The sequence below is a fragment of the Lepidochelys kempii genome, chromosome 3, assembly GCF_965140265.1.
Source record: "Lepidochelys kempii isolate rLepKem1 chromosome 3, rLepKem1.hap2, whole genome shotgun sequence".
NCBI lineage: Eukaryota > Metazoa > Chordata > Testudines > Cheloniidae > Lepidochelys > Lepidochelys kempii.
Window position 1 is genome coordinate 120,918,994 of NC_133258.1, and position 25,375 is coordinate 120,944,368.

At 43.4% G+C, this 25,375-nt stretch overlaps 1 protein-coding gene across 3 annotated transcripts; it reads left to right on the plus strand.

Moving 5' to 3' along the window:
• The first annotated feature begins 1,551 nt into the window (after positions 1 to 1,551).
• PNLDC1 (PARN like ribonuclease domain containing exonuclease 1) lies at positions 1,552 to 24,583 on the plus strand. Of its 3 annotated transcripts, none has more exons than XM_073337831.1 (19): positions 1,552 to 1,686; positions 4,608 to 4,665; positions 4,794 to 4,867; positions 7,235 to 7,268; positions 7,421 to 7,544; positions 9,288 to 9,376; positions 9,663 to 9,763; positions 10,373 to 10,452; positions 11,565 to 11,702; positions 12,762 to 12,831; positions 13,163 to 13,248; positions 14,645 to 14,700; positions 20,726 to 20,790; positions 21,248 to 21,301; positions 21,521 to 21,563; positions 22,349 to 22,448; positions 23,379 to 23,554; positions 23,731 to 23,829; positions 24,170 to 24,583. In XM_073337831.1, the coding sequence occupies exons 1-19, from the start codon at positions 1,611 to 1,613 to the stop codon at positions 24,240 to 24,242; spliced, it is 1,596 nt and encodes a 531-aa protein (XP_073193932.1). In that variant the 5' UTR covers positions 1,552 to 1,610; the 3' UTR covers positions 24,243 to 24,583. The 3 variants fall into 3 exon arrangements, with proteins under 3 accessions (XP_073193932.1, XP_073193933.1, XP_073193934.1); XM_073337832.1 differs by lacking the exon at positions 1,552 to 1,686 and adding an exon at positions 2,381 to 2,441; XM_073337833.1 differs by lacking the exons at positions 1,552 to 1,686; positions 4,608 to 4,665; positions 4,794 to 4,867; positions 7,235 to 7,268; positions 7,421 to 7,544 and adding an exon at positions 8,508 to 8,702.
• The last annotated feature ends 792 nt before the right edge of the window (positions 24,584 to 25,375 follow it).

Sequence of the window (25,375 nt, forward strand, 5' to 3'; positions counted from 1 at the left end):
CCTGAATCTTTTCTACAGTCACTGGATCACAGTCCACCATGCTGCAGGTATGACCTGCATTTTTCTTTTTCCTAGATATGACCTTGCATTTGGCTTCATTAAAACACATGTTCAAATGAGCCCAGTTTACCAAGTGACCCAAGTTGCTCTGTGTAACTGACCATTTACTACTTGATGCAAAAAACAGGTGAGCTGCAAACTTTAGCAGCACTAATTTTATATTTTTCAAATCATTAATAGATAATAGAATAGTACTGGCCCAAGAAAAGGTCCTGGTCAGATGCCACTACAATGTAGCCCCCTTTGGGCGATCATTCCTCACCTTTAGAAATTTATCAAGTGGCAGTTTTAAAATCCATGGAATACTGACTTTTTAAAATTGTTCACTATTAAATTAAACCCCTTACAGAAATGGAAATATAGCAGTTACCTTTAAAAAACAATCTTAGAAGCATTCATAGTATATGGTGACCTATGCTATCAACCTTTAATTCTTTACTGATTATTTTCTATATTAGTCTTTCTATGATTTTTGCCTGGGATCAATGGCAGACTCGCTGGCCTATAGTTACCTGGGTTGTCCCATTTACCTTTTTAAAATACTAGCATAACCTTAACTTTCTTCCAGTCCTCTGGAAAAATTAAATGAGGTCAGTGAAAGTGACCAGTTGCGAGGCTTCTTTAAAACTGGTTGTAGAAGAAAGCTGTGGATGTTTGCATTTACAACATTAGGACAAATTTATCTTCAATTTCCTGCATAGTGCATAATTTATTCTCTTCAAATTTGTATCAGTGGAGTTAGCTCCCAAAGGTAGAAGCTTTATGTGTGCCCTGTCCTACTGTCTTCCAGCAGCTGCTATGGCCCTGGTTAAAACTGGTGGCCTGTTTTCCACAGAAAGTTAATTTTGTATGTTTCTGTCTTAAAGAAAATCCTTCAAAAGGGGGCAGACAGAATCTCTGCAGCAGCAGTATAATGTACCAGCAGCTGTAAAATAATTTGGTGCCCTCTAGTGGGAGACGTTGCTGTTGTAATCCTGACTTTTTCGAATCCTGGCTGTTGTCGGGGAACTCCTCTCTGCTCATCGATTATTATTATATGCCAAATGAGCCACAACATCAAAGTGTTTAAATGCTGGAACAGAAGAGAGCGTTGCACAACCATGCAGTTTATAACACGGTTACTTAGGTTCCTGGTTAAATTCCAGCTCCCAGTCCCTCTAGCTTTAGGAGCAAATCAGTACCTCTCCTGTTATAAGAACAGGAGTTCTTGTGGCACCTTAGAGGCTAACCAATTTATTTGAGCATAAGCTTTCGTGAGCTACCGCTCACTTCATCGGATGCTCACGAAAGCTTATGGTCAAATACATTGGTTAGTCTCTAAGGTGCCACAAGTCCTCCTGTTCCTTTTGCGAATACAGGGCTGCTACTCCGAAACCTGTCATTATGGAGGGAAAGAAGGGAGAGGATGGCGCTGACGTTCCTAACCGAGCGCTGATTCGCTGCTGTTCTTGTCAATCAAGCGGGCGTGCCCGTGAGGCCCTTAGTTGCGGCCCGGGAACTCCCCCCGAGCGCCGGTTTGTCTGCTCCGTCCTCGCGCGGGAGCGGCGGGGATGGAGCTGGGGACCGGGCAGTTCGCGCAGAGCCTGCCCCACCTGCGGGCGCTGGTCTTGGGCTGCGACTTCCTGGGTGAGGGGCCCCGCCTGGAGCCGGGCGGCGGGCCGGACCCTCCCCCCCCCCCGGCCGGCCGTTTACCGCGGGCCGGGAGCCGCCCGCTGCCTGCTCCCCCTGCGGGCGGGGAGACGTGGGACCTCTCACGCCTGCTAGCTGCCGCCGGGCTCGCTGCCCGGAGCGAAAGTGGCTGTTCACACTGGGCCGCGGGAGCGAGCGCTCCTGGCGGCGTGACTCGGGCAGCCCGGTCCGAGCCGAGAGCCAGGGCCGTGACTGGAGCGCCAGAGGCATCCCCTCCCCTGGTGACTTGCCTCTGGCCCGTGGCGCCAAACCGTGCGGGATGCGCCCCTGCTGAGCTCCGCTGCCAGACTAATGGATTGGCCTTTCCTGGTGCTTGGCCCGCAGTTGATAAATATTGTCTCTGCCCCGCCCCCCACCCGATTTTTTCCCGAGCCCTCTTCCATTCAGGGGTGTTGTGTGTTGGAACAATTTGTATAGTGGGTGCTGAGAGCCACTGGACCATTGATGGAAACCACGTCAGGCCAGGGGATGCAGCAGCACCCCTGGTTCCAGCACCTATGCTTCTACTGCCAAATGTGACAAGGGAAACAGGATTTTTTCCTTTTCCATTGCATACTGCAGAAAGAGGCATAGGCACAAAGTTGGGTCTCTTTGTGCAGTTGGTATCAAGGAAAAAAAAATTGGGTGCTGATGAGGATGTGTGGTTCCCTTCTGAAAGCCTATAGAAAAACCTCTGAGACACCTCTAGAAAGGTACAGAAGTGCTGTCAAAGAGGAAGCTGAAAAGTACTAAAGCAAAACTGCCTCTACTGCCCCTTTATTCATCTAATCTTTTTTGTGTGTGTGTGTGCACATTTTGTATTGAAAGGTAGGTAGAGCCAGTTATAATCATGTAGGGAAAGGATTGCACCATGGTAACAAATAAGAAACATTTTTATAAGACTTGAGAATTCTTTTCCCCTTCCATCCCAATTCCAGTGATCTCTGCTATCTCACTTTGCCTCTTCATCATGAATGATTACAACAAAGGATTAGAAAAGGAGTTCAGTCTTAAGCCTTGTCTGCAGTATAAAAGATTTACCAGTGTAGCTATGTATCTGAGTTCTTTTGCTGGCATAGCTTATTTTGTTCAGAGAACTGGTAGAGCAGAGTGTCTCAAGCTTTGCTGCCATAGCTATGTCAGGAATGTGAAAAAAATCACACACAGTGAAATAACTATTGCAGCATGACGTCATTTGGCGAGGTGATTTAATGCCTTTAACAGTACAAGGAGTTCTTTTGCTTGCATAAACTGCATCTCTGCTGCAAGGATTTGCCAGTATAGCTATACTTTATAGTGTAGACTAGCCACCCTAGGTGTTTCTTCCAGTTTTCTATTTAAGATTTTAATAATCACTACTGTGTATATAATCGTATCACAGTTAGTGTGCACCTGGAAAAGAATGTGAACCAGTCACTCCTTGATCTCCACAAGCTGGCAACTGACAAGAATGACCCTCATTTGTGTGACTTCATTGAAACAGTAGGAAAAAATGTCGTTTTGTTTTCTCCCACTCTCTCCACCATTGTCCTCGAAATGTTCCCCTTTTCCCTGATCTATAAATGAAGCACAAGTTACTTTCCATTCAGTAACTGTTAAACAGGAGGTAAGATTGGGAGAAGAATACATATATAACTTAAAAGTAAAAATATACACCCTTACAAGGATGTTGTAGTTATCTTTTTTTTAAAGTTCAGAGTTAATCTTAAGCTTCAGATTATTGGAAAGTATGGTACAGCTACAGCTGAGGCATCCAAACAACTTGTACTCTGTGCTGATGCCTGGGGTGAATGGAGAGCCGAGGGCCAGGTCTACACTACAAAATTTTGCAGGCAGAGGTATGTTGGTCAGAGAGAGGGGTGATGAGTTCCGGTTTCTGGCTGACGTATCTGAGCTAGCAGAAGCCTCTAGTGTAGACGCAGTTATACCAGCAAAACTGCGTTTGTGTTAGATATTTACGTTGCTGGCGGGGGCTGGTATAAGCTCATCATTCTGCCAGTATAAGCTATGTTACATTAGGGGTGTATTGCCAGTACAGTGTACTTCTATAGCTATATCAACAAAGCGCTCCTGGTGTAGGCTTAGCCTAGGAGAGCACCTTATCCATCCACATAACATTTTCACCTCAATTGTAGCTATGAACACTAGAATGCATTACTATTAATTGTCCATTTCCTGTCCCTGGTCTTTGCCTCTGCTGTGCCGCCTCAGATAGACAATGTGATTGCAATCTTTCCTGTCAGTGATTGTCACTAGAGAGGAATAGTATAGAAAATCATCTAACTAAACTATATCTCACTAGTATGTGAAAGTAGTTTCATATTAGGAGTGTGTACTTCTAATTTATGTAGAAATAAAATTGTTCTATTAATATTGAAAAGACAGAAAAATGTACAATATGTATGTACTGGTATTTTAGACTGCTCCCAGAAATAAAGCTTCAATTTTGGCTGAGAAAGGTAGTGAACCCCACGTGGAGAATAAGCCCAGCTCGTGTTTGCATTGCTGGTCTTGGTGAGCTTGTGTTGGCCACATGGTGCTGATTAAACATACTGTACTTTTTTTTCCTTTTGGCCCTAACATGCTATGCTGTCTAATGCAACTATGTGTCTTAATGCTACATTCAGGGATGAGTAAACCTCAAATGAATGTCCAAATTGTGAAGCACATTTTTTGTTTTGAAGGAGTAATGCCCTACCCAACTGCTGACTGGCTGAATAATTAATGGGTTAAAGGGAAAAGTTAGGGGGGATTTAATTTTCTTAGTACCATGTTGGGAGCTTAGATCACTCCTTTGTCCATTTGTCGTTAGTACAAAAGGCTACAGAAAGGCAGATTCACATTTTGGAATCTTTTTTTTGTGTGTTCTGTCTCTACAGGGTTCGATATGGAATTCACAGGTTTACATTCAGTCTTTCCACAAGGCAAGCAGACCAGGTAAAGATGTCACATTCAAAATGTCATATGATCTAGTGAGTTAAAATAATGGTAGAAGTTGCGATGAAAAAGTAAAACAGTACATCATGGGAGTATTTCTCCCCCCCCCACCTCCGATTGTTTAATAGTCTCTTCGATTCACCTGCTGAGTGGTATCTGAAGGCCAGACGGAGTGTTCAGAAGTTCACGGTCAATCAGCTCGGTGAGATCTTTTTTCATTGTTGTCAGAAAAGATAAAATCCCACTTCTTGCAAAGTATTTACTAGCATTTCACAAACTAGTTGAATTTGGCTAACACATAGCATCTAGTCTACTAGAGGATTGTGGGACTTTCTGAGAGGGATAAAGGTTTGCAATTCTGTTTTTGCTTGTCTGCTGTGTTTGCACTGGTTGTCCACCATGCTAGATCCCTTTTTATTAAGGAATAATGTTATCAGCATCATAGGTGCCGACTTCCCCTCTTTCCCGTGGGCTCAACCCCCTGCAAGTCTGCCCTTGGCTCTGCCCCCACTCCACCTCTTCCATTAGGCCCCACCTCTTTCCCACTCCCATTCCAACTCCTTCCCCAAAGTCCCCGCCCCATTCCTGCCTCTTCCTTGCCTCCTCCCCTGAGTGCGCCACGTTCCCACTCCTCCCCCGCTACCCCCCCCCATCCGAAAGCATGCTAACGCTGCCAAACAGCTTATTGGTGGTAGCCGGGTGGGAAACACTCAAAGGTAGGCGGAGGAGCGGGGACGTGGCGCACTCAGGGGGGAGGGAAGAGGGGAGCTTGGCTGCCGGTGGGTGCAGAGCACCCATTAATTTTTCCCTGTAGGTGCTCCAGCCCCAGAGCACCCCGCGGAGTCGGCACCTATGATCAACATGCATACATCTTAAGTAGTTTAAAGTCAGGTTGGCTATGCAAGAATTTTCAGTCTACTTTATATTTCTGCAAATTTATTTTAAAAAACACTTAAGGTATCTGTCATCTTTAAAGAAAAATGTAATGGAAGTCAGTCATTCTAGGTTCTGTTCCAGACTCTGTCATTGACTTGCAATGTGACTGTAAGCAAGAAATATAACCTTTCTGTGCCTTAATAGTCTCCCGTGTAAAATGGGAGTAATCCTAGCTCACTGGGGTTTTGTGAGGTTAATGTTAATAAATAACTCAGATTCTCAAATGGAAGGTGCTAGAGAAAATAATATTTTCTAAGGTTAAACAATGAAATATGCTGCTTTATAAAACTTCATTTTGTCCTCTGGCATTTTAGGTTACTATTGTAAGGGCTTCTCTTGAGGACTGAGGTACTGGCTTTAAGCACAGTTTGATTTGGGGGAGACAGAAACGAGGACGTATCAACTTTTTGACAATGTCTCTAAATAAAGGCCAGTTAGATTATGATCTCTGCATCTGTTTCCTGGGCTGCAGAGTGTTTTGAACCAATGTAGGGATGCCAAGGAGATATTTGAACCTTCCCTGCTGAAGCTCCTTCTGGCTGAAAAGGTAGAGTGGTGTTCTGGAAGGAGCTTCATTTTTGTCCTCATCCATTTAAACATCCGTATACTTTGACCCAGGTATGTCTGTACCTGAAGCAATTTAAAGGTGACCTGCAATGGGGAAAATGTACTTGTGCCTTATTTCTTTTATGACACACAGAAATCTTAAGGTTTGTTTTCTTGCTCTCTTTTGAATGTTTTTCTGCTTACTTTTTACATTAGAAATTCAGGACTTGTCTAGATTGCCTGTGCCTAAAGACACTCTGACTCAAAAACTAGTGAAATTCTGACACTACAAGAGACTGAACGCTGAGAAAATTAGAAGTACTAAGATATTTAGTTAGATGGTGTACTTTTTTTTGGTTAACACCTATTTAACTTCAATGACTAATATTTTGAATTAAAAATGTCTTTACTATAGATTCAGCCACCTTTTCTAGTCACACTGTGAGCTGTTAGTATGCCTCCTCTAAGGCATCTTCGTCAATACCAAGGGAAAACAAGAATTTATATTTCTAATGTTTAAAAACAATAGAGTTAGGATGCTTCATTTTTAGGGTGTTGGAAGGGGAGTATGTTTCATAATGAAATTAATTAAAGTTCCAAACTCCATCTTTAAAAATGGTTTGCAGGTCACCTTTAAAGTCTTAGATTATCAGAGTATTTATTGTGGTCTGAGGAGATCAGTTAGTGTTGGGGGACTTCGTTACAACACTACATGTAGAGTAGAAAGGCCTGTAAAGCTACAGCATGGTTGTAGCTCAATAATTTTCCTTTTCTCTTCCTTTGCTTAGTCCCTTTTCAGTAAGGGCTGCTTCTTACTGAAGATTAACTTGTCTTCCCATTGAGCCCTAAAATCTTATTTCTGTTTAACTATCTGGGGACCCATGTTCATGCCACCCCTTTGTAACCTGGCAGTGATCTGGAGGTTAGTAAAATTCTAGTGCAGCAGCTTTAGTGTATGACTAAAATGGCATAGCAAGGAGAACTCCTGCATCCGCTATTTAATTTTCACAATATCAGTATTCAGGAGACCGAGGAGTAACACCCAGCTCTCAGTACTAAGACTTCAGTTTGTGTTTGTTTCTTTCAGGGTTGTCTATATTTTCAAATGAAAAATCAAACAAGTAAGTAAAAAAAAAGTATTCTTTCTAAATAAGTTCATAGCTGTCTCTTACAATAGAGATAATGCAGTTGAGATTCCATGCTGGAGGTTCTCAGACTCCTCTGCAATGGTTCCTTGTGATCCTGTTTTAGGCATCTTTATTTTTCGTTGTAGGTATGTTGCACGCTGCTATAACTTCTTCCTCTTCCCCTCAACATTTGGAGTCATGGACTCTGAATTCTCTTTCCAGGCGTCTAGCATTCAGTTCCTGACACATTACGGTTTTGACTATAATAAGGTATGTTCTCTGTTGTAAGTGACTAGAGCAGAGGAGGCTTATGTAGTTGTGGGGAAGTATTAAGGAAAAATATCCCCAAAACTCTGCATTTCTTGTGTAAGCAGCAGCTCGCTACTTTTTCAGTACAATGGCTGCTTTGAACACTTGGGTTGGGTTTGTTCTGTTGTGTGTCAGTAGCAATACAGGGCTTTGGACACTGAGCTGTTCCATGACCAGGGGGCAATAACCACATCTTTGCCAATGGTTACTAAATTGAACCCCTAACTAACCCTGTGGACCCTGTACTGCTGCTTCACAGTGTTGCAGTTGGTCACTGGGCACCTCCTTACTGCCCTGTGACACCAACCTTAGCTGCCACTGGCCACAGGGCATCTCCATGTACTTCCCATCTCCTCATCAGCAGAGAGGTAAATGCCTGTCTTTACTGGTATCCCGGCACAGCCAGCCTTTGAATAAATAAAGCACATGGCAGGTCACATGCGTCCCTTCCTCCCTAGTCTCCATAGGCACCGACTCCATGGATGCTCCAGGGCTGGAGCACCCATGGGGAAAAATTAGTGGGTGCTCTGCACTCACCGGCAGCCAAGCTCAACTCCCCACTCCCCGCCCCACCTCACCTCCGCCTTCTCCCCTGAGTGCACCATGTCCCTGTTTCTCCGGCTACCTCCCAGTGCTTGCCGCTGCAAAATAGCTGTTTCGCTGCATAATAAGCTCCAGGAGGGAGGGGGAGGAATGGGAACGTGGCACGCTCAGGGGAAGAGGTGGGGCAGGGCGGGGATTTGGGGAATGGATTGGAATAGGGGCAGGGAGGGGGCGAAGTTGAAGCGTGGACTATGGGGAAGGGGTTGGAATGGGGGCAGGGCAGGAGGGGGCGGAGCAGGGCAGGAAGGGGCAGAGGGGGGTCGAGCACCCACCGGTGCCAGCAGAAGTCGACGCCTATACTACTCTCCCATTTCTCACCGAGTCTGCAAACCACGCTATCCAGGTGGGGTCTGCATGATGGGTGAATATCTCCAGGCCTCATACACTGAAGTAGAGTTTTTGTGTCTTAAGTGTCATTTCATTGGCTATTAGATGTGGTCCAGCATACTCAGTTGCACAGAAGACGTAAGACCCTGTGTAGGAGTGGGAAGCTTGGGTACGCAGATAAGAAAATGGGTACTGAATTTATTATCATCTGATAATCTCAAAGAAACTTGAACTCTTAGCTAAATATAACTTTACCTGTCTATGATGTTCCACCATCTCCAAGGCATAAGTATACAGCAGCGCTATCCAACAGTTCGTGGCAGGGAGTGAAGAAAATAGTACCCAGTTGAAATGGCTGGAGAATTTAATTAAATTGAATGTAATTAAAGAGCTGGAATTTGTCCTGAAAACCTAGATTAGAATCCTGACACTGAGTACTTTTTCTGTCGGCTCTTAAATAATCACAAATGGTCAGGACTTCAATTTTATCTTTCATGCACAGTCTTTCATAATTCAGTTTTTCCCTCTCTGTACCTGTGAACCCTTTGGAATCCTAAAATAAAACCTTTCCCTTCCTTTGCATATGCATACAAGTTGGATTACTGGTGAACTTTGGACTTTTTAAAAAAATTTTGGAAGCATTTTGAGAAAGGAATGGGGGAAGGCCATCGTATTAGAAATGACAGATTTCACAAATAAATACTTCATACTATTTTTCTAATTTAACACCAGAAAATCCTATGATAAATAAACCCTTTTCCCCCCCCCGTTCAGTTTCTGAAAGATGGAATCCCATATATGAATCAGGTTCAGGAGAAGAAACTTCAGCAAGGGCTCTTAGCTGGAAACTGGAAAGTTCGCAGGTAAAGCTCTTCCAAAGCCATTGCTCCTCCAGTGACTTCTGTTAGTATTTCACCTTCACTTTTCACTCAGTTTACATTTTGTAGGACTACTGAAACTGAGAGAATGTCTCATTGCCACTTCTGTTCCCTTGGGGAATATATAGAGTCCGGTGAAAGGTCACAGGATGGTGCTGTCAGTTGCTCCACAGAATGACTACAGCAGGAGGGAAGGGGGCCACCTCTTTAAAGTGGAGTCTTGCTTGGCACTGCTTTTGCAGCTTTCTCACTTTTTTTCTTTTCATTTCAGCACTTTGGACAAGGATAACGTGAAAAAGGTGATTGATGATGTGACATGCTGGGTGCCATCAGCAGAAGAGGGAGACTCTATGGTTCTACATAATATTAGTGGTATGAAATAGGATTCCTTCCTCATTTGTGATTTCTCAGTGGCTGCAGTACCTTTTCTGAATATATGGGGATTGCTGCTTGTTCAGCCCACTTACATAGCTGCCTGTCTTGTAACACTCTTTCTTTTTCACTTTTAAAAAAAACATACCCAGCCCACCATTGCTGCTGCCAGGCCTTCTGGTTCCTGTCGTGTTTTCATCTCTCTGCTCTGTTGCTCCTCTTTTGTCATTATGATGAGCTCTACTGTGGAAGGGCTTTTTTTCTGGAGGTAGGTTGGTATCAGTGGCTGTTTCTGGAACTGAGGTGGATTTTCCAGGGTTGGGAGTAGTAAGTCTGACAGCTTTCCTCGTTGTAAGGTTTTCTGGCTCGATTTTGTGCCCTTTGCATGGAAATGTTCTAAGATATATATTCAAAGGTATTTTTAAAATAATTTGAAATAGGGATGACTCAGATCATCAGCCCTCTTTTCTGGATTGTTGTATGCCCTAAATATTTAATTTTTATCTTGGTTTCCACACTGATATTTTATTCTTCCATTGAAAAACATTCTTGTTCTACCAAGCAAACTCCTCCCCAGCTTTAAATCTTTCTCTCGGTTTCTGGTCTCAGGTTTTCAGCTATTTGAGGTACAGCTGATTCTGAGACAGGCAATTCCAGATGTTTGGACAGAGCCTTTTGGAGATCAGAAGGTAAGTTGGAAATGAAGCCCTTTGGAGGGTAGGACTTCTGTTTTAGATATGTGTGCGCCTGTCCTTCCTGCTGGGATTCTGAAATCTTGGTTGTGCTTTAATGGAAAGGTTCCTGGAGGAGGAGGGAGCTTGCAAAGGAACCGTGCTAAGGGGCTGAACCAGGTTCCCTTTTCCCATGGGTTGGGAAGCTTTGGCCTCTGTTTCTCCCACAATCCCAAAGCCTCCTCTTCCAGAAGGGTCACTCTTCGGCAAAGTCTGAAATGACTCTCAGAATTTCCAGGCTTCTCAAACCCAGTGCCTCATGTATCCACAAAAGCGAACATTTGGTCTTCAGTAGTTGCTTTTTCATTGTTAAACTGTCCCTTGTATTAGCTTTGGAGACTTTCACCCATTCTGTTGCTGGTTTGTTATAACAGTAATGTTACACAGCCTCTCGCATCTAGGTCATCAGCTTGAATCTGGCACGCTCTTTACTGAATAAGAATGAGGGCTATTGGATGGCATATTCAGGAAACAAGTGGTCTCAGTCAAATGCCAGGGAGAAGCTTAAAAATACCACAAAAATCAATATTGCAGCTAGCACCCTTATTCTCAAACAGAGGCTATAGATGGGACAAATTTCCTGAGCTTCCATTTCACACCTAAGTGTGGGCCCTCAGAGTCAGCGTTGATGCACTTCGGTGTGGCGAAACCTGAATTGCTGCTGTCCCTGCAATACGTGTTTTATGGATAGAGGGCGTCTTGTTTCAGCGTTGTCAATCGAATACATATTACTAGCGCTAAGAGCACTTAAATTCCATAGCCACCCACTCGCATCCTGAAAAACGCAACCTATTTTATGGCCACCATCCTTCTAGCCGAGGAGGCCTGGAAGTAACTCCCTTCAGAGTTATTTTAATTTATCAACTGGGTGCTGATCGCCATTCAGTGACGGAAGAGAGACCATCTTCACCTTCTGTATTGAAGTGCTATCTCCACAGCCTTGGGAGTCTGAAAATTGAACCTGTTTTCAGCGTTAACACCAGGCTACCAGACAAGCTGCTTATATTGATTGTGTGTGTGCATTTGTGCAAGGTTATTTCTCCAGAGTTGTAGTAACTCTTTTCTTGCAGGTAATGGTGAAAAAGGTGAGTCCACGGCATCGCTGGTGTCTGGAGAACTCTTCTTACGACTGCTGCCGAAAGGAGCTCATTCTTCTCTCTGCCCGGGGTTTCACCAACCTTTTCCAGACCCTTGTTGAAGCCAAGAAGGTGACACTCACCATCCCTATTCCCACCTTTGGAATTCTTGGATTGTTACCATGGTAGCAGGGTGGTGATGGAGTATGCAAGATGTTTTGTATGGAGCTAAGTAAACAGATTCAAAGCAGTGAGTGGCTGCACAGGCTGGCTTCGTTAACCCCTTCATAGCTGTCAGTAAAACAACTTAGTGTTTAAAGGGTAATTTTGTCTAGAAAAATGGCTATTAAACATAGCAGATCTGTTAAGTAAGCAGGTGTGCTTTAAGTGTGTTCTGTTAAAACATTCTTACTTTATTGATCTAAAAATCATACTTTACTGCGTTGCATTCCTGATACCCTGCAGAGCAAGCACACCTGCGGGAGAGCAATCTAGGCTCTGTTCTGACTCATACATTTCAAACAATTTGTAAAAAATCCAAAAGTTCAGAAGTAATAAAACCTGTCACATTTCAAGGCATAAGCCACCATCTGAGAGTTAGTCAGATACATTCCTGCAGGTAGGTTATTCCACTTTGACATAATTGTGCATTTGCAGATTTTTCTCAAACATCTGGTGCTGGCCACTGTCAGAGCCAGCACACTGTACCACGTGGACCAATGGCCTGATCAAGTATTGGAATTCCTGTGTTCCGAGCAGCATTGTTGAATAAGATCCAATTTCAGAAACTTTATCCCTGGTGATGTATAGGGCAGAAAGACCCCACCTGGATGCTCAGATCCCAGAATAAGTTTGTAGATCTGACAACCAAAATAATCTTTCTGGGCCAGCTGGCCCAGAAAGATTTTTAAAGGCTATTGTCTCCCCTTCCTAGTTCCTCAGACCTCTTTTAAACAAAATGTTACCAATAAATGTCCCCCTCACCCTAAGGTTTACACTAGAGGGCAAGCCCAGCTGGGAATGGCATTGGCCTCACTGTGATGCTGTTCTAGGCCTTGTAGCTTGTGAAGAGGCTTGTATGGGTGTTACCCCTGTAGTAAAGAAGTTGGGCTATTGAACAGGTCTGAAGTTGGTTACTTGACCTACCTTCTGTAGGAACATGTTGATATTGTTTTATGTCTTTCCCCGTAGCCAGTGGTGGGACACAACATGCTCATGGACCTTCTGCATCTTCATGACAAGTTTTACAAGCCCCTCCCAGGTAGCGTAATCTTTAGCATCATTCAAATGCTGGTGCATCTCTCCCCAAAGCAGCTTTTTCAATCGCTGGGCACAAATGCAGCATGAATGTTCAGTGATCATCATTTACTCCGCATAGTGTGACTGGGTTGATGCTAGATAACTGCACTGGCTCCCCCACCTCTAGGGCAGGACCTGGTCCCTCCGGAATGCTCCCAGTGTGGTTCTCCCATGGGGCAAAAGACCAGAAAGATACTTAAACTTTGTTTACTGCATAGAGTGCTGAGTTTCTTTTTTCTCAGTTCTGTAATATTTTTTTCTGAATGTTTGCTTCTTTATTATTTTTCTTTCAGAAAGCTATGAGGAGTTTAAAAGGAATATTCACAGCCTGTTTCCTGTCCTCATAGACACCAAGAATGTAACAAAATCCATCTGGAAGGTAAGATATGGAATTTTGTTTTGGGAAATAAAACTTGCCTCACACTTAGATGGAAAGAAGGTCCTGATCACTCTCTGGTTATAGAGCAGGGACCAGTTTTAAATGTTGCACTAAAGCGGTGGTACCCAAACCAGTAGTGTGTTGTACAAGTGCTTGGACTTGGGGTTTGAATGCTGATCCTGGTTGTCACTCTGCAGGAGTTGAGTATTGGACAAAAAGCTGGGGGCACTGGATAGAATATGCCCTGTCACTGAGTGACCCTTCTGAAGTTGACTGACTTCCAGACGACTTGTGTTCCATTGCCAGAATATGGTTCCTGAGTTTGAGGGTGGAGGAGTTGAGAGTGCAGTATCTACTAATATTGATTTTAGGAATTGCTGTTGTAACACTTCATAACTCAGCTGTCACTTGGAGCTTAGAACACCTTCTCGGCAGAAGAGGTAGTACAGCTCCAGGGGAAAGAGGATTTAAAGGTAGTACTGAACAGATAGGATAATTTCCAGTCCTTCCATCAGGGAAGCAAGATGGCATCCAGGGACTGATATTCCAGATTTTGACTATCACAGCATCGTAACTTAATCTTTAAATTAACATTGTGAAGAGTACTGCAGTGAGTTTGCTTCTTCTGAAGAAACTCTATGGCAGGGGTCTCAAACTCAATTTACCTTAGGGCCAGTGCCAGTCCTCAAATCCTCCCAGCGGGCCAATAATGTCACTGAAGATGGTGTTCAGAAAAGAAAATGTTTACATTGTATTTTTTTATTTAGAATTTCTTAGAAATAATAAAACTGTCATACAACTTTATATAATTCTTCACCTGCCAGAGAGTTTTTAGTGTTTGCCAGACACCAGGCAACGCTTCAGTTCTGTCAGTTTGATGATGTTTGGCCTCAGGGACTGAGCAGTTGAAACCTTCAGGATTGCAGCAAGGCATGCATCAAATAGTTGTGTTCGGTACTTTGACTTGTTTATATGCATTGTGGGGGGAAAAAAGTGATGCTGCCTTCATGGCTGACTCTGCCGGGCAACTAATGATGGTGTCTCTGTCCCTCTCCCCCAGCCAATGGGAGCTGCGGTGGGCGGCGTCTACAGCAGATACTGCCGGCAGCGTGTCTGCCTGCATCTCTCCTCCACGGGCTGCAGTGGGGAGGTTCTTGGGCCGCAGATGGCCCGCGGGCCAGGACGTTGAGACTCTGGCTCTATGGGATCCCAGGACTTGAATCCTGCTGTTGTTAGTTGCCCATTGAAGGGCACTACTGGAAAAACAGTGCGGATAGGAAGCTTGCACAGCACTTTTTATGTGGTCTGACTGTTTCGCTTTGTTTTCTGATCCTGTGGTTCCTTTCTTCCAAAACATCACAGCACATCAGAAATATCTTGCCTTGTTTTCTTACAGGAATTTCAGTTTCCACGAGCATCTAACCTCCTAGAAATTTATGAAATCCTGTGCAGGTGAGCATTGAAATCTGGGAATTTGAGCCCTACCAGCTGGTCCATGAATCATCTTGGGAAGGTTTCAGAGTAGCAGCCGTGTTAGTCTGTATTCGCAAAAAGAAAAGGAGTACTTGTGGCACCTTAGAGACTCACAAATTTATTTGAGCATAAGCTTTCGTGAGCTACAGCTCACTTCATCGGATGCATTCAGTGGAAAATACAGGTGGGAGATTTATATACAGAGAACATGAAACAATGGGTGTTATCATACACACTGTAACGAGAGTGATCACTTAAGGTGAGCTATTACCAGCAGGAGAAGGGGGGGGGGGGAGGGGAACCTTTTCTAGTGATAATCAAGGTGGGCCATTTCCAGCAGTTGACAAGAACGTCTGAGGAACAGTGAGGGGTGAGGGGCGGAATAAACAAGGGGAAATAGTTTTACTTTGTGTAATGACCCATCTACTCCCAGTCTCTAGTCAAGCCTCAGTTAATTCTATCCAGTTTGCAAATTAATTCCAATTCAGCAGTCTCTCGTTGGAGTCTGTTTTTGAAGTTTTTTTGTTGAAGAATTGACACTTTTAGGTCTGTAATTGAGTGACCAAAGAGATTGAAGTATTCTCAGACTGGTTTTTGAATGTTAGAATTCTTGACGTCTGATTTGTGTCCATTTATTCTTTTACGGAGAGACTGTCCAGTTTGACCAATGTACATAGCAGAGGGGCATTGCTGGCACATGATAGCATATATCACATTGGTAGATGTGCAGGTGAACGAGCCTCTGATAGTGTGGCTGATGTGATTAGGCCCTGTGATGGTGTCCCCTGAATAGATATGTGGACACAGTTGGCAACGGGCTTTGTTGCAAGGATAGGTTCCTGGGTTAGTGGTTCTGTTGTGTGGCGTGTGGTTGCTGGTGAGTATTTGCTTCAGGTTGGGGGGCTGTCTGTAAGCAAGGACTGGCCTGTCTCCCAAGATCTGTGAGAGTTTTGGGTCGTCCTTCAGGATAGGTTGGAGATCCTTGATGATGCATTGGAGAGGTTGGGGGCTGAAGGTGATGGCTAGTGGCGTTGTGTTATTTTCTTTGTTGGGCCTGTCCTGTAGCAGGTGACTTCTGGGTACTCTTCTGGCTCTGTCAATCTGTTTCTTCACTTCAGCAGGTGGGTATTGTAGTTGTAAGAATGCTTGATAGAGATCTTGTAAGGTGTTTGTCTCTGTCAGAGGGGTTGGAGGAAATGCGCTTGTATCATAGAGCTTGGTTGTAGACAATGGATTGTGTGGTGTGGTGTGGTCTAGATGAAAGCTGGAGGCATGTAGGTAGGAATAGAGGTCAGCAGGTTTCCGGTATAGGATTCTGGGTGGACTGCTCCTGAAGGTCGAAACAACAGACTGGACTTCTACGTAGAGTGCTTCCACCGACATGCACAGGCTGAAATTGTGGAAAAGTAGCATCACTTGCCCCATAACCTCAGCCGTGCAGAACACAGTGCCATCCACAGCCTCAGAAACAACTCTGACATCATAATCAAAAAGGCTGACAAAGGAGGTGCTGTCGTCATCATGAATAGGTCGGAATCTGAACAAGAGGCTGCTAGGCAGCTCTCCAACACCACTTTCTACAAGCCATTACCCTCTGATCCCACTGAGAGTTACCAAAAGAAACTACAACATTTGCTCAAGAAACTCCCTGGAAAAGCACAAGAACAAATACGCACAGACACACCCCTGGAACACCGACCTGGGGTATTCTGTCTGCTATCCAAGATCCATAAATCTGGAAATCTTGGACGCCCCATCATCTCAGGCATTGGCACCCTGACAGCAGGATTGTCTGGCTACGTAGACTCCCTCCTCAGGCCCTATGCTACCAGCACTCCCAGCTGTCTTCGAGACACCACTGACTTCCTGAGGAAACTACAATCCATCGGTGATCTTCCTGAAAACACCATCCTGATCACTATGGATGTAGACGCCCTCTACACCAACATTCCACACAAAGATGGACTACAAGCCGTCAGGAACAGTATCCCCGATAATGTCATGGCAAACCTGGTGGCTGAACTTTGTGACTTTGTCCTCACCCATAACTATTTTACATTTGGGGACAATGTATACCTTCAAATCAGCGGCACTGCTATGGGTACCCACAATGCCCCACAGTATGCCAACATTTTTATGGCTGACTTAGAACAACGCTTCCTCTCGTCCCCTAATGCCCCTACTCTACTTACGCTACATTGATTACATCTTCATCATCTGGACCCATGGAAAAGAAGCCCTTGAGGAATTCCACCATGATTTCAACAATTTCCATCCCACCATCAAACTCAGCCTGGACCAGTCCATACAAGAGATCCACTTTTTGGACATTACAGTGCTAATAAGCAATGGTCACATAAACGGCACCCTATTCTGGAAACCTACTAACTGCTATCCCTACCTACATGCCTCCAGCTTTCATCCAGACCACACCACACAATCCATTGTCTACAGCCAAGCTCTACGATACAACCACATTTGCTCCAACCCCTCTGACAGAGACAAACACCTTACAAGATCTCTATCAAGCATTCTTACAACTACAGTACCCACCTGCTGAAGTGAAGAAACAGATTGACAGAGCCAGATGAGTACCCAGAAGTCACCTACTACAGGGCAGGCCCAACAAAGAAAATAACACAGCGCCACTAGCCATCACCTTCAGCCCCCAACCTCTCCAATGCATCATCAAGGATCTCCAACCTATCCTGAAGGACGACCCAAAACTCTCACAGATCTTGGGAGACAGGCCAGTCCTTGCTTACAGACAGCCCCCCAACCTGAAGCAAATACTCACCAGCAACCACACGCCACACAACAGAACCACTAACCCAGGAACCTATCCTTGCAACAAAGCCCGTTGCCAACTGTGTCCACATATCTATTCAGGGGACACCATCACAGGGCCTAATCACATCAGCCACACTATCAGAGGCTCGTTCACCTGCACATCTACCAATGTGATATATGCCATCATGTGCCAGCAATGCCCCTCTGCTATGTACATTGGTCAAACTGGACAGTCTCTCCGTAAAAGAATAAATGGACACAAATCAGACGTCAAGAATTCTAACATTCAAAAACCAGTCTGAGAATACTTCAATCTCTTTGGTCACTCAATTACAGACCTAAAAGTGTCAATTCTTCAACAAAAAAACTTCAAAAACAGACTCCAACGAGAGACTGCTGAATTGGAATTAATTTGCAAACTGGATAGAATTAACTGAGGCTTGACTAGAGACTGGGAGTAGATGGGTCATTACACAAAGTAAAACTATTTCCCCTTGTTTATTCCGCCCCTCACCCCTCACTGTTCCTCAGACGTTCTTGTCAACTGCTGGAAATGGCCCACCTTGATTATCACTAGAAAAGGTTCCCCTCCCCCCCCCCTTTCTCCTGCTGGTAATAGCTCACCTTAAGTGATCACTCTCGTTACAGTGTGTATGATAACACCCATTGTTTCATGTTCTCTGTATATAAATCTCCCACCTGTATTTTCCACTGAATGCATCCGATGAAGTGGGCTGTAGCTCACGAAAGCTTATGCTCAAATAAATTTGTTAGTCTCTAAAGTGCCACAAGCACTCCTTTTCATCTTGGAAAGGGTATTTCAAAAGTCAATCATGCAATATTTTTATACTTTTTTTTTTTCTGCTGCTCTGTGGGTTGAGATTGTTCAACCAATTTCCCTCCTTTCTAACCTGGCTTTAATATCAGAGGAAGTACTACCTATAAACCTATCAAGTTAATAGTCAGTAAATTGTTTAAAATGCCTCCGTTTGAATTATTCAGCCAGTATTAAATTAGGATGGAAACTGGCTCAGATTCTGATGTAGAAACATATATGGCAAACTAGGTCATATGCTGACTTCTAGAGGATAGGATTGTTTAGAGGATTGATAATGGGCTCTGAAGCTTTCTACCATTATTTCCCTGATCTTGAATTTGGGTTAGGGCTGGGATTGGCAGTAATTTAATACTATCTCACTGCTGCACAGGGTCTTAAGTGGAATAAATTTGTAATCTCAGGACAGGTCTACACTACGGGGGAAAGCTGACCTAAGCTATGCAATTTGAGTTACGTTTTGTAGTGTAACTGAAGTTGATGTAGCTTAGATTACTTACCGTGGGGTCCACACCATGCTATGTTGACTGGAGATGCTCTCCCATCGACTCCCCTTACTCTTCTCGTTCCAATGGAGTACCGGAATCGACAGGAGAGCGATCTGCAGTCGATTTAGCGGGTCTTCACTAGACATGTTAAATCGACCCCTGGTGGATTGATCGCTGCAGCATTGATCCACCAGTAAGTGGAGACAAGCCCTCAGTTTGGCTCTTAGCAGACATGTGTCCACATTACAAATGGCACTCTTGTTAGAAGAATGGGTAGAGTGTAAGGACTGGACACTATAAGTCTCCTTTTCTATAGATGTGTTCCTTCCACAGGCAAAACACCATGCCAGGAGATATGGTGAGAGCCTTGTGTTGCTACTGTTTGTACTGGATCTGCTATGTGGATAAATGGAGGATATGAGTGCTCTCAGGCAGGCACCTTTTATTACACTAACCTCACTAACTTCTCTTCCTAAGACATTCTGCTTTTTCATAGTCTTTTCAAACTGTGGATACCCAGAATTGTTGGGAAGTTGGGAACTCTTGTTCGCGGTGACTTCAAGAATCCTAATTTTTACCCTCTTTATTGCCTTCTCCAAAAGCCCTGCATCAAAACAGCCTTCCCTCCAGAGCCAGTCAGTCAGCACATCTCCTTGGACTAGTCTGTCTTTACTCATCCTTATTCACACTTTTTTATGCAAGTAAAACACTCTGCTGCACTTGAACACATTCTGTGTAGTGTATACAATATCAGCAGATACACACAGAGTGCAGCATGTGGGGATTAGTTTCCAGTAAGGAGAGCATTCACGGGTATGCAGCTGCATGGGTCCCTATTTGTCTCTGCAGTCACTGATGTAAGGGAAGCCATTAAAGGCAGTGTGATTGGCTTTGGGTAGGGACTACTATTTTTTTTTATAGTTCAAAACAGATTAGGAGAATCCTGCTGCCCAAACTCATGTTCTCCTTGCACAGTCAGATGTTAAAGGATCTTTTTCACAACTGGAATAAGATTCCCTATGCTGCCTTCTGATGTCTCCCCTGCATATAACCGTCTTTACCAAATACGAGTTACAGTATTGGGAGCATGGAGTGAGGGAGGGAACTTTGAACTAGCCTGCTTTTAGATCTCAGTGGAAGTCTTGTCTGTTGGACCAGTGTGTGGAGTGAGGGCATACACACAGCCAAATGGGCAGGGAAAAGAACCAACCTTCAAGGTCTGAAGCAGCAGTAGTTTTAGTTAAGAGATTATAATCCCTTCTGATTTTTATTGTAATCTTTGGTCAGGGACAAGAATCTGTAAATTGGTAAAGTGGGGAGATGTGCAGAAAGCCTTTAGGATACTTGAGTCTAGAAGAGGCAGCCACAAGCACAAATCTACTTCGGGTGTATTGTGCAGGGTAGAAGGCTCCTACATTTGTGAACTCCATATACTTTGTTTTCATGCCACAAACTTGCCTGGCTCCTAATCTCTGTGTGTGGATATATGCAGATCCCTCTGACACAAATTGGTACTTCTGGACTATTTCACATGCTCTCCCCCCCCCCCCCCCCCCGCGTTTCTTTTCTCCCAAATATCAGTCAAGAGCTAAGATTTGAAACTTCTGGGATAAATTTTCAAAGTAGCCTGCAGAGATTTGAGCCATATGACTTCCTTTGTTGTTGGTGAAAATTAAACAGTTAAATTGTTGCTTGCACTGCTTTTGTAATGGTATGATTTTATTCCTTAATGGTAGAGAAACTTCTTTTAAGAAATCTCTTTAGCAGTTGTGTTAAAAATGGAAAGCCATAGGGATTACTCCGACGGGGCAAGAGTGTTTGCTGAAAAATTTCTCCCACCCTTAGGCATAGGGGAAGAATGAAAATTTACACTTCAAATTTTCTTCAACAGTGACCTAAATCCCACCAACCCCACATGTCCGGTGATTGCCCATGCAAGTGACTGTTCAAAATATGGTATGTTCTGTGCAATGAAGCAAATTTTCATTTCTGTATAAAGACTCTTTGTTTTATTCCATGGGAATCCAAATGCAAGGCAGAAATGAAGCTGTGTGGCAAAATGAACATGTGCTGGGGAACCTGTCCATTCACACCTTTAACTCCAATCCCGACCTTTTATAAATGCAAGTTTGCTCTAATAAACCTTTAAATGTGATGCCATCTTTTCTTCAGCCACTGGTCTAACTGTTGCCTCCTTGGTAGTGTCATTTTGAAAGCTGAGGAGCAGCAGAGACTGCAGGGGTATAGGGATTCTGTGAGGGGGGAGGGTTAGAAATAGTAAGAAGTGTAAAGATGAGAGAGGAAAACTGTGGGTAATCTGATGCTTAGTGAGAGAAGGATTATTTTGACCCAAAGTAGTTTGCACAGTGTTCTAGAGATGCTTTAATTTATTTTCCATTTTTTGGACTCTTAGCTGACAAGAAATCTCCCCATGAGGCGGCCTATGATGCATTTCTTTGTGGATCAGGTAAAACCTGACATTTCTTAAAGGTTTAACTGTTAGAATTCAAGAATTGCTTTCCTTCCACTGTAACCATTTTCATTCAATAGTAGGTAATACAGGTACTCGTTACTTAACGATAAACTGCCAAATTATTCATATATATAGTTCTTTAAAATTGAACATTTGCTTAGCTTTTGCTTCTGCACTCTTGTAATGTCACCTCTTCATTGTTCCTCCTTTTAGTTCTTTTGAAATTAGCCCACTTGCTCCTAGGCAGGATGCCATGGTGAGTGGTGTTTATGAACTTCTTTGCCTTGGGAATTACCTTGCAATCATAGCTCTTTTAGAAAATAGCTGTCAGCTTGTGATTTTCTGTTCAACAACTTTGTCCGGTTTTTGAATAAAACATTATTCAAAATGCGACTACTCCAAGTAATTAGCTTAAATAAAGCTGCAAGTTAGAGTTTTTGTCTCAAGGCTGAAACCTTGTTTAAAAAAATAATCTTGAGGGGTTTGATGGCCTGGGAGGCTGGTAATGAAATTGTGCATCATTCCTTCTTTTGGTCATTGTTTCAAATCCAGCTCAGTCTGGTTGTGACCAAATGGTCTTACCATCTGACAGCTATGGGGAAATGAACTGATGGCTTCAGTCAAGTTCCTAGTGAATGTTTGTCCCCTTCCCACTGTTTGGTACACTTGTTGGCTTCTGTTGAGAATAACAAGGGTGTTAAATGGGTGTTGAAACAGCACTATCCTTGCACCAGTAGATGTGGTCTTTCCCTCTGTTATGATTGAGGTACACTGGCAGGGGGGTTCTGGGGAAGCTTGATCTGCCTTGTATGTGCTGTATCTGTTCTGTACACAGAGGAGTTCGTACTGCAAGACTGTTAATCTGTTTCCTTTTACCAGCACTATATTCATATTTTAAATAAATAAATCCTTCATACTTCCCCTGCACCTGTTCCCTTAAAGGTCTGCTGTAGCTAGGAGTTCCTTAAAGCTGTAGTACTGTGCCGTTTTCCTCTAGTGTAGATCACTGAATTATTTTTTTTATTTTGTTTTCCTACATAGTGACACGCTGGAGAATGGTCCCTCTTTCTCTCAATATCTCAATGCATTAACCAAGTACCTGAACCAAGTGAATCTGATCCGAGCTGGCGTTTCAAAAATCGTGAGTTTAAAGTGCATCATGTTTACCCTCATTGTATCTGAATCCCCAGGTGGATAAGCTAGTAGGCTATCTGCTCACTCACATGAGTGAAAGAAAATGCCAGCTGGTGTCTGGATCTTCATCTGCGGGTGACTGCTCAGTGTCAGTCCAAATAGCATTTTAAAAAAAACAGTTGTACTGAATTTTTACCCTGTTATTTATATTCATTTTGTCACCAGTTACAAATGACCTGGGGCCTTGTCTACACCACTGCGTTAGTCAAAGTAAGTTACATTGCTCTGGGTGTAAAAAAAAACAAACTGCCCCCCACCCCCCGAGTGGTGTAATTTACATTGACTTAACGTGGTATCTACACCGTGCTATGTCAGCGGGAAATGTTGACATCGCTTCTGCCTCTCGTTGAGGTGGATTAATTATGTTGACGGGAGACCGCTCTCCTATCGACTTACTGCATCTTCACCAGACCTGCTAAATTGACGCCATGGCATCAACTGCATATCACCAATTTAGTGCCATAATGAAGACAAGCCCATAGTCTTTTTAACTGCAGCCAAGATGCCTTTTCCCCCATTTCAGCACCTATAATGAGATGGAAATACAGGAAGCACTCAAAGGTACTTATTTGTATTAAGGTATCCCTACTTCCAGGCTTCTGATTCCTACAGTTTGTTAGAGGATAGGTTGTTGCCTTGAATTTTTGTTTTCACATGCATTCTGGTGACTTAAGTTTTGCTCTCATGGTTCATGCCCACAAGAGCCCGAAGATGAAAAAATACTTCTTTGTATTGTACAGGTGGATATTGCTTAGTCACTATGTCACTTTTTGCCTGTTGTGTTTAATTATCTTAAATAACTCTTTTAGTATTTCCACAGTCAGATGTGGATTAAATTTGAGAGTCTCTGGCTTAATTTCACTTCATCATTTTCCAGAATTTCTCTGGCACAGATGTCCCTAGCCAACGTCCACCTCTTCTGATTGCCAGTGTTCGGGGGTGGCCTGGGGTGGATGAAGAACAGATCTATCAAATATTAAAAGCTCTGTGCAAGTTTGATGTCAGACGACTGACCGAGAACCAATTTCTGTTGCTCTCCAATAAGTTTAAGGAGTAAGTGATCAAAATTCTAATTCTTTACCCTCTCATCCTCTCCCCCTGCTGCCCCTATTTGCCCTCTTACTCCAATCCTGCTGACTTTTAGTTAAGGGGATTCATGTCCCAAGCCTCAGAATGCAATAAGAGCCGCATGCAAGATGTATCTAATGTAATTATGATTTATTTCTTAGTGTCAGGGTTGTTCTGCGAGATTATAAAGCTCACCCCAATCTGCGGATTTCACTCTATCACCACTGGAGACACTCACCACAAATGAACTGCTTACTACAGTAAGTGACGATGCTCTCATGTGCTTTCTGCTGTGAGTCAAGAATAATATTCCCCCCATCACCAAACCATCACCAAACCATAATTGACAGATGCTGAAGCCCAGTACTGGAATACCAAGTGTGGGGAAGGGTAAAGCTGTGTTGAAAGTTCAATTCTGGAATATCAGGGACAATTACAGATTAAAATTTCTATGCTTTGTTAATCCAGTGATATAGTGGTGCAGATGGAGGGAGAATATTAGCTCTGACCCAGCTCAGGGAGTAGTCTCACTTTACATTTGGGATTAGTTGTGTGATTATGAAATAGTCTAATGACATTTTAACTTTCTTCTTCTTGCAGAATTTGTGGGATTGTGGCATCATGGTCTCTTTTGGCCTTTGTATTTGGAGGATCTCAATGGTATGCCATGTAAAAGATTATCTTCTGGAAAAATCTCAAGGACATCTTTGAGGATGCCTGTTGTGTTTTTTTTCCTTACATTGCTAATATAGTGATGGTCAGTAAAAGGCATTTAACAAAGGTTTTTTGTTTGCCTTCAATCACAAAAAAAATCTGTGTTTAAGGAGACTGTTAGGTTTTAGGAATCAAATCTGAAGGGGAAATCCTCCTTTTTTTTTTTTTAAATATATTTATTAAAGAAGTACTACCTCTTCTTCAGGTGCAAGTGGAACAGAGAATCCACTGTTTTGATGGGACTTTTATCTTGTTCCCTGTTTGTTCTTCAACAACATTAATAAACCAGTTCTATTCCAAGTGTTGTGTTGCTTTTAAAAAGGCTGGTGTACACAGGTTCATGTTGTGTTTTTTGGAAATTGTTAAATAGAAGAGCTACTTTAACTTTAATTCCATTTCAACTGAGGGAAAGGGGGGTTATTGCTGTTTGCCAGATGGAAAAGGACGAAACTGATGGAGAAATAATTCTGCAGGCTCCTGAAAGGTTTTCAAAGACAACAAAATAAGTCAGGTGACTTCTCTGTGTGTATTTTTAAGCACACGTTGCAGGAGAGTGCCTGACAGTAACATGTGCTATGATGATCAGTTTTTCTGATATGGATGAGTGAGTGGGCTTCAGGCCAAGGACTGCTGTCCTCTACTCTGAAATTTGGTAAGCCCAACAATTGTGTAAGTCTTTCGAAGGAAAACAGCTTTTACTTCTGGCCTTGGTGCCTGTGTGTCATAATGAGCATTTCTCAGGGACTAGGGACACTGTTAATCTCAGAGGGATCAGTTTCAGGATTTCCTCGTCCCTTGGCACAAAACCCAATCTAAAATTGATTGGGAATTCTAAGGTGTGGAAGGTCTTCAGATACTAGGAAGAGTTTGTTTCTTCTGTGGAAAGTTGAAGCTGAATAGGGGAGGGACTCAGCTCCCTCCACCGTAAGGAGGATGGGATACAGGAGCACTGGGGGTTGGGTATCCATTGCCTAGATCCTTCCATCCATGCCTCCCCTCTGCAGGGTCAGAAGAGCACTGTGTGGTCTGCTGCAGTAGGCTCTTGGGAGAAGTTCTGCAGCTGGCCTGGAGGGGAGAATTCTTCAACAAGCC

Excerpts from the sequence above, each read along its gene's own strand:
- PNLDC1 (XM_073337831.1), top strand. The coding sequence starts at position 1,611 with ATGGAGCTGGGGACCGGGCAGTTCGCGCAGAGCCTGCCCCACCTGCGG. Across the intron at positions 9,377-9,662 it reads GGAAACTGGAAAGTTCGCAG|CACTTTGGACAAGGATAACG; the intron begins GTAAAGCTCTTC and ends TTTTCATTTCAG. Across the intron at positions 13,249-14,644 it reads TAACAAAATCCATCTGGAAG|GAATTTCAGTTTCCACGAGC; the intron begins GTAAGATATGGA and ends GTTTTCTTACAG.